Source organism: Sinocyclocheilus anshuiensis, unplaced genomic scaffold (assembly GCF_001515605.1).
Source record: "Sinocyclocheilus anshuiensis isolate Anshui unplaced genomic scaffold, SAMN03320099.WGS_v1.1 scaffold267, whole genome shotgun sequence".
NCBI classification, from domain to species: Eukaryota; Metazoa; Chordata; class Actinopteri; order Cypriniformes; family Cyprinidae; genus Sinocyclocheilus; species Sinocyclocheilus anshuiensis.
The window spans coordinates 1,104,213-1,112,679 of NW_015552637.1; the positions used below are offsets into that span (position 1 = coordinate 1,104,213).

Genomic DNA, 8,467 nt, shown 5'->3' on the forward strand with positions numbered 1-8,467 from the left:
GTTTATTTCATTTGTTGCAGGCAGTGATGTATTCAACAAATGATAACCACTAATAACAGACACAGGTATAAAGCATCGCAAGCTAGAAATGAAGAGCACAAAGAACTGAAATCAATGTATACGCTACAACTAGCTGAAGTTTGCTGTGCTTTATCCTAACATTACACAAAGAATGTCTGCAGTCATTCAGTCAGGGACGACTGCACAAAACGTGCACTGTAAACTAATAAAAACATTATACCCAAACTGTTACGAAATGATGAACAAATGTAGTTTAGGCATAGGTTTGTGCAACACTGTAAATATATTTACCTTTTTTTAAATATTCCATTAAACCTGCTGAGATACAAGGAGCGTGAACTGAAATTCTCAGTTCCACTTGGTTCCACGCGCATGTTCGGGAAACTCATGAATATTCATGTATGCTCCGCCCACTGAAACAGAAAATCTCGGAAACCAAAAATCTTGTAACACCGGCCCTCCAGGACTGAGTTTGGGCACGCCTGGTGTAAGGTTTCAGTTGTTTATATTAGTTAATTACACGAGTTAACATGAACCAACAATGAACAATATTTCTACATCCTATATTTATCTTAATGCTAATTTCAGCATTTACAATTTCAAAACCAAAAGTAGTTCACATTAGATAACGCACTGTGATTTGAAATGAACAAATGTAACAAGTTTTTAACAAAGATTAGTAAATGCTGTTAAAATATATAGGCCTATTGCTCATTGTTAGTTTGTTAACTGACATTAACAAACGAAAGATCTTATTGCAAAGCCTTAATTGAACAACAGCAAAAAAAAAAAAACCAGTAAAAATTATTGAATTGCTGCATTTATGTAAAGTTTAATATTGATTTCAAGGTCTTCTTTTGAACTTTGGGGTCAAGGAACAACAACAGATGAGCTTAGGACGTCATTGTTGAAGTATCCAGCAGAAAACATGGTTTGTTCATGTTCTCTTAATAAATACAATGTGGTTTACAGAAAGCATCTCTGAATAAACTGTCTCTTGTATTGCTTCTTCACAGGCTCCATATCTACAACAAAATTCAACTTATAAGATCAATGTCTACACTTTCAACAAAACATTAGTGTTTAAGAACAGAATCAAAAAGATTGATGTAAGTATTTTGCTGCATTTACATGTTTGTACATTTCGAATACCTGATTCTGTAGAATACAATCCATAATTGGCGTTAATTTAGCAACAGCTTTAACTGCAAGTTTGAATGTCTTCTGTTATGGACAATGAAAATATATAAAGTGTGCTTTTGCCACAGGCTCTAGACTTCTTGCCATTTAAAGGGACAGTCAATCTGAAGGATCCAGAACATATTTTCTGTTTGCTGGAGGATTATGGCTCTGATCCTAATGACATCCCAGAGGAGCCTTTCCATATATACTTTGGGAGATGGGTGAGCAGCTCTTTCCATATATATAACGGTTCAGAACATTTCTGCTGTAGCCTTTGCAGATGAACAAGCCTTCACATTTGACTATTGTATGGATTTGTAAAATGCTTGATTTGTGGCCTGGAAAGTAAAGCTGAATGATGTCTTTGAAATAAAAGATTACCTACTGTATCAACTCTGAAATATTGAACTGCTTTCTCTTCAGATTGCAGATGGTCAGAGAGAATTAATTCGCTCTCACAGTGTGAAGAAGAGACATTTCATTGGGAACACTAGTATGGATGCTCGCCTCTCCTTCATCATGGCCAATCATGCCAAAGTGAAGGCTGATGATTTGGTTTATGATCCTTTTGTTGGAACAGGTGAGGAAATGTCCGAGCGCATAGAAGGCTTTTAAATACAACCATTCATGTCTCTTGACATAAATTCAGACTCTAATATCGGATTGGATGAGCGACATTTGAAGCTGTTGTAAAATAGCCATCATAACACTGTTGTTCAAAGATTCAGGGTCGATAATATTTTTAAATATTTTGAAAGAAGTCCCTTCTGCTCACCAAGGCTTGATTTATTTGATCAAAAATACAGTAAAAACAGTAATATTGTAAATATTAAAAATTAAAATGACTATTTTCTATTGTAATATTTTTTTAAGTGTAATGCATTCTTGTGATGGCAAAGCTGAATTTTCAGCAGCCATTACTTCAGTCTTCAGAATTCATTCTAATATGCTGATTTGGTGCTCAAGAAATATTTCTTATTGTTATCAATGCTAAAAACCGTTGTGCTGTTTTTTTGTGGAATTATTTTTTGTAATGCATTTTCACATTTTTTGATGAATGGAAAGTTTAAACGAACAGTATGTGTTTGAAATAGTACTTTTTAGTGGTATTGCATTTTATCAATTTACTTATATTTGTTTGTTCATTTAATAAATATTGGAATTTGGTTCTTTGACAACTAGTATTAGAAAGTCAGTTTTAATATAAAAAGTCATTCAGCAAAGTCAGTGTATAAGTTTCTCATCCAACACGCCTATGATGTCAGATATCTTTATTCTGCAAATTAATTCATTTAGTCTTGCAAAATGGGTTTGTTTGGCATGTTGTTAATCAGAACAGTTTAGACGCTTCATTTTGGGCCAAACTGAAGCAGGTGTTTGTGTTTGTTTCTCGTTCTGAGTGAAATCACATCTGACAGCTTGTCTGGGTGATTGAAGATATGGTCCATCATCTTCTGTTTCTTTGTGTCTATCACGAACCAGGAGCAGATCTCTATATATATTTTTTTTTTTGTGATGGCTCACAGAAATTCTCACTTTTCAGTCTCAGTTGGCCCACTTTTCCTCTTTCTTTTGACTTTGAAAAGACACTTTAGAGTGGCATCAGTCAAATGAAGGATTGCTTGCTTTCTAAACAGCATGGGGCTGCATTTCTCTCTCAGTCTCTTTCCCAAAGCGTGGCTTATTGTGAGTTTGTAGCGTGCCATGATGTTGCCAGGGCTTTATCATAAGTCTGTTGTCACCACATGCGCTGAGATCTGCAGTACAGATGTGCTTATTTAGTTGAACACTCTCTGGTTGCCTGGAAATTCTTATAGGCCATACTTTTAAAGTGTCAAGCAGATATAAAGATCTACAGTCAGATATATTGCAGAGATTACTTGTATTATTATCTTAAATTCTGTAATGATAATTTTCTTACTCTGTTTTGTTTTTCAGGTGGTCTTCTGGTAGCGTGTTCACACTTTGGGGCTTATGTATGTGGAACAGACATCGATTATAACACTATCCATGGAATAGGTATGTTTTTTTTAAAGCCTTTAAATCATTTTCTCCTTCAGTTTTCCACACAGTGTAGGTTTAGTCATACTTTTGTAGTGAGTGCACACCTGTGAGCATTTAAAACTGTTGCAGGAAAAGCCAGCAGGAAGAATCAGAAATGGAGAGGACCGGATGAGAACATCCGAGCGAACCTGCGGCAGTATGGGACTGAGAGTCTCTATGTGGACGTCATGGTGTCTGATGCTTCCAAGCCTGTTTGGAGAAAAAATGCACAGTTTGATGCCATTGTTACAGACCGTACGTTCCTAGAAACTTAAGGTCTTTAAAGGTGAAGGGTGTACAATTTATTTTTATGTTAAAATACTATAGCACCCCTGATTGGACCAGCTAAAAACAAGCTGTTCCAAAACACTATCTGGATTTTCAGTTGCATGGGAATACTGTTTGTAAACATTGTTCTATTATGTTTAGTGGCTCATAAATTACACGCTTCACCTTTAAAGCCACATATTTTTTTATTTGTTACTATTAACTGTTGTTTTGAAGCTTCAAGTGTTTTTCTTTTCCCTTTGTGTAGCTCCATATGGTATTCGTGAGTCCACAAGGAGAACGGGATCTCATAAAGATATCATCAAACCTCCTGTGGACTTGTAAGCCTATCACTTTTATCCACCTGCATTTTTAATGGATCCACTTGAAACACTCTTTAGATATGAGCCAGTCATCCAGTGATCCTTTGCCTCACCTCTAACACAACAAATGGCAGACTATACAGTTACTCTAGCATTCAAAGGCTTTTTAAAATGAAGTCTCTCCTGCAGTTTTTGATCAATAATACAGTAAAAAGAGTAGTATTGAGAAATAAAAAGTATTTTTTTATATATATTTTAAATGTAGTTTATTCCTGTGATGGTAAAGCTGAATTTTCCACTGCAATTACTTCAGTCTTCAGTGTCACATGATCCTTCAGAAATCATTCTGATTTGGTGCTCAAGAAACAAATATTTGTAACACTTTAGTATAGGGGCCAATTCTCACTATTAACTAGTTGCTTATTAGCATGCCTATTATTAACATATTGGCTGTTTATTAGTGCTTATTAAGCACATATTCTGCATGACCAAATTCTTCATTCCTAATCCTACCCAATATTTAAACTTAACAACTACCTTACTAACTATTAATAAGCAGCAATTTAGGAGTTTGTGGCAAAAGTCATAGTTAATGGTTTGTTAATGGTGAGAATTGGACCTTAAAATAAAGTGTGACCCAAATATTATTTTTATTATCAGTACTGAAAAATCTTTATATATTTATATACTAGTTACTAATGTTTATTCAGGCCTGAGAAAATAATAATATTAAATAATAATGTCTTGAAGACTGTATCAGAGTTTGATGTTCACTTGATCCATGTATAGGAAACCGGTTCTTGTGCTTAATGAAACAGTTTACCCAAAAAATGAAAATTGTCATCATTTACTCACACTCATGTTGTTTTTCAAAACACTTATGGCTTTCTTTTCCCAATGGAACACAAAAGGTAATGTTGTGTATAATGTATTAGTCACCCCTTTCCATGCAATTGCAATGCTACAAAAAGCAAAATTTTAAATTGATTTGTTCATAAGACTTTGATCAGTGTGTGATTGGTGAATGAGACAATCTTTTGCACAATCAAAAATTTTCCCGATTTCTTCACTTCTGCTCTATTGGAACAACTTGAGGGCAGGTAAATGATGACAGACTTTCCTCTTTTTTTTTTTGTTGAGCTATCCCTCTTGAGATTCTGAGTTGATTATATTTTCTTGTGTTTCATATCCCAATGCAGCTCTGGAGAGAGTCACGTCCCTGTTTCAATGGCGTATCACCTGAGTGATATCTTTGCCGACCTCTTGAATTTTGCAGCCCACCATTTGGTTTTAGGTGGACGTCTCGTCTATTGGCTTCCAATCTACAGACCAGAGTAAGTACATCTAATCAGACAGCTTGATTACGTTCACTAACTTTATCAGATGCAGCAGATTCCTCCAGCATATGTGTACTGAATCAGTCACTAGGGGGCTATCTTGTACCATCCTATGCCTGTGGATAGGAGTTCAAATCACATCAGTAGCTCAAGCCCCCTGTTGAGGTGGTGGATGTTAAACCTGCTCAGGCTTGTTGACCTGCGGTCAGCCCAGCAGAGGAGCAGGTGTGAAGCCGTGGGGTATTTCCCACTGACCACAAACAGCAGTGTCCACAGATCATGCTATCCACTGATTACAGGGCCCAGGAAGAGCTGTGACTCAAAGGAGGGGCCCGCCGCTTGATCTACACCTTTACCTCATCTCTGTCTCGCTTATAGACAGATTTTCCATCATATAGGTACGGGATTCACTCCCACAAGATTGCTGATGCCAACAATAATGAATTTAGCTTATGTTGTCTTGATTTAATACATTAATGAAGTGCTTTCCAAGTAGGGCTGTGCAGATTCAGTCACAATATCACAGTTTTCTCATTATTGTTTTATTTTTGTGTTATATATAATATCCTACAGATTAATTAATGCCGTACAATATCCAGCTCTAATTGAAAGTGTGTCTGGCACAATATTAACAAAATACTAGTATGATAGTGGAAGTGTATTGTACACTACGTTCAACTTTTATTCAGCAACTACACATTAAATTAGGCTAATTGATCAAAAGCTATATACAAAAGATTTCTATTTCAAATAAATGCTGATCTTGAATGTTCTATTCAGCAAGAATTCTGAATTAAAAATGTATCACATAATAATAGTATAATTATAATAAGAAATGTTTCTTGAGCAGAAAATCAGCATATTAGAATGACTTAATGGCTACTTAAAATTCACTTTTGCCATCACCGGAATAAATTGTATTTTAAAATATATTAAAATAGTAAACACTTATTTTAATTTGTAATATTATTTTACAATAGGACCGTTTTATTTATTTTTGATCCAATAAATGCAGCCTTGGTGAGCATAAGAGACTTCTTGCAAAAACATAAAAAATTCTTCATGACCCCAAACTTTGAATGGTACTGTGTATCTTTATCATTAAGTGCAGCAGAGAGTCAGAACCAAACTACACACAACTGAACTCCAGTGTATCCGGTCGACGGGTCAGAAGTGTATCTGGTGAATGTGTTGGGGTCTGCAGACAGGAAGGATTTAACTAAGAAACCAGAATAGCTGTGAGTGACATCACCACAAGGAGGCGCTGGTGTCAGGAGCTTTATGACCGCATCTTCAGAGCGGGCGTTAGTATAGCAACACTTGTGTTTATAAACTTTGGTGTCAAAGGAGCAGATGACTGCTGCTGGAATCTGGGGCTTCGGCGCTGATTACCCTTGTAACAGTTAGAAGTGGAAACAGCCCTCAGTATCCAATTTATCCACTTTGTCTTGAGGAGAAAGTTCACAATCGAGCCCCAGACCAAATTAAACACTTCTTCCATAGTAAACATCAAAAGTTCTGGTGACGCTACGGGTCACTTGTTAAAAACAAAACCAAATGAGGTATGACGGAGAAAAATATCCTAACATATTTTAATAATGTCCACGGTGATCAAGACATCAACATGACGCTGAAAAGTGAGTCTTTTGATTCAGTTGACACATCTTTGACCTTTATGTTAATTGTTTTGTTACCACTGCGTATTTTTGCAAATAGAAGAATAATCTCTCTTACGGGACACGGACGTCATGAAGTGAAGGCAGGGATGAGTGTGAGCCACATGGGATGTTAGTCAGTCATTAGTACCGCATAATGCACTAGTCTGTTCTGACTCATTGCCCTATATTCAGAAATGTGATTCTGTCATGTGATTTCTGTGGATGGGGTTCTCCAGAGGGCCCTTTACTGGAAAGCTGACATTTGTTAGACATTTCTCCAAGGTGACAGGAGTAGCTCCGTGTAAACAGTGCGATGGAGAATATGTATGCTTCGAATGCCTCCTTGTTTTGCTTTGTCAGGTCCGTTGAAAAGAGGGCACATAATTTATGATTTGTTTGAAACGCAGCTAACTGCGTGTGCGCAATGGTTTGTGGATCACTGGCTTTGTGTGGATGAGGTTCAGCTAGAGCTAGCAGCCCTCGAGCCCATTTTTTTCATTGATTTCAGGCGCTAGCCATATTTACGTAATCGTCTGAAAAATGAAGGGAGTCGATGCGTGCTAACACGTCTGTCAGCGCGTGAATGTTAACAGCCCACCAGCGCAACTCCCTGCTGAGTTAATGTCCTTACTAAATGTCTTCACTGCCTCTGGGAACAACGAATAGTTCAGATGTTCTTAGTGGTTCTGGTTAGATGGGCTCTTATGGTTGTGGCAGGGCTTCAGATTGTGATTTAAAATGGTCACAAATGCGAAAAATTGGTGAAATATGTTTTCAGAAGTTCTTTAGAGCACGATGTATCAACAAGTCAGTGCAACAACAAACACAGGGAAAGCTGTGTAGTCCAATTCGAAGACAAGGACTTTTATGAGCCGATTATTTTTTAATGCATCAGCCAGAAGAAGTCAGGACACTTGCTGTGTAAAATCCATTCTAAATAGTATTTGAAATTAGAATGAGTTTGTCCTAAATCTTAGTATGTTGAAATGAGTATCCTGAAGGTACCCAGATGTAGGGTTGGGTACCGAAACCCGGTACCAATATGGCACCGGTACCTATGTAACCGGTATGTACTAGAACCGAATCTGAACGCAGATTTCGGTGCCATGCCTGAGCGATCAATTGAAATATTTGTCCTCTGGTTCTCCGAAATGGACGTAAGTATGGGATTACATCTCTGCCACAATTCTGCGCGTGAAAGATCATATTTTGAGCACGCAAAAGTGTGTTTTGCATTTAAAATAAGTTTTTGGATGTGTGCAGACCTTCTCTTTTGCGCGTGCAACGTTTTACTAGCTTGCTCACCTGATGCCCGCCGTCAGTGCTCTCTAAATGCCAACAGCTCGCTTGCTCAACACAACCCAGCGTTACAATATGCCATAATTCCAGCCAATCAGAGACGAGGCTGCTAAATTCTGATTGGCTGCCTTGACAACCAATCACAACATTCCTTGCATTACCTCGACAACAGAAGAGGAAAAATACAGTGAATGCATAATTATTATGCAAGTTGATATTCTGATTATATTTTTTTCCAAGCACATTTTACCAATTCCAAACGACATCAATCTTAATAACTACTATTAATCTTGTATTTAATCATTTATAATTGATATATAATTATTCATGAAGGCTG

General features: G+C 36.9%; 1 protein-coding gene across 2 annotated transcripts in view; it reads left to right on the forward strand.

The window, feature by feature from the left end:
• LOC107666854 (tRNA (guanine(10)-N2)-methyltransferase homolog) overlaps positions 1–8,467 on the forward strand; it is a 26,754-nt gene that overhangs the window by 4,896 nt on the left and 13,391 nt on the right. For both annotated transcript variants that reach the window (XM_016458355.1, XM_016458354.1), the window contains exons 4-11: positions 871–952; positions 1,038–1,130; positions 1,290–1,424; positions 1,627–1,783; positions 3,142–3,222; positions 3,337–3,501; positions 3,782–3,854; positions 5,036–5,170. In XM_016458355.1, the coding sequence (XP_016313841.1) occupies positions 871–952; positions 1,038–1,130; positions 1,290–1,424; positions 1,627–1,783; positions 3,142–3,222; positions 3,337–3,501; positions 3,782–3,854; positions 5,036–5,170 (921 nt within the window). The remainder of the gene's footprint in view (positions 1–870; positions 953–1,037; positions 1,131–1,289; positions 1,425–1,626; positions 1,784–3,141; positions 3,223–3,336; positions 3,502–3,781; positions 3,855–5,035; positions 5,171–8,467) is intronic.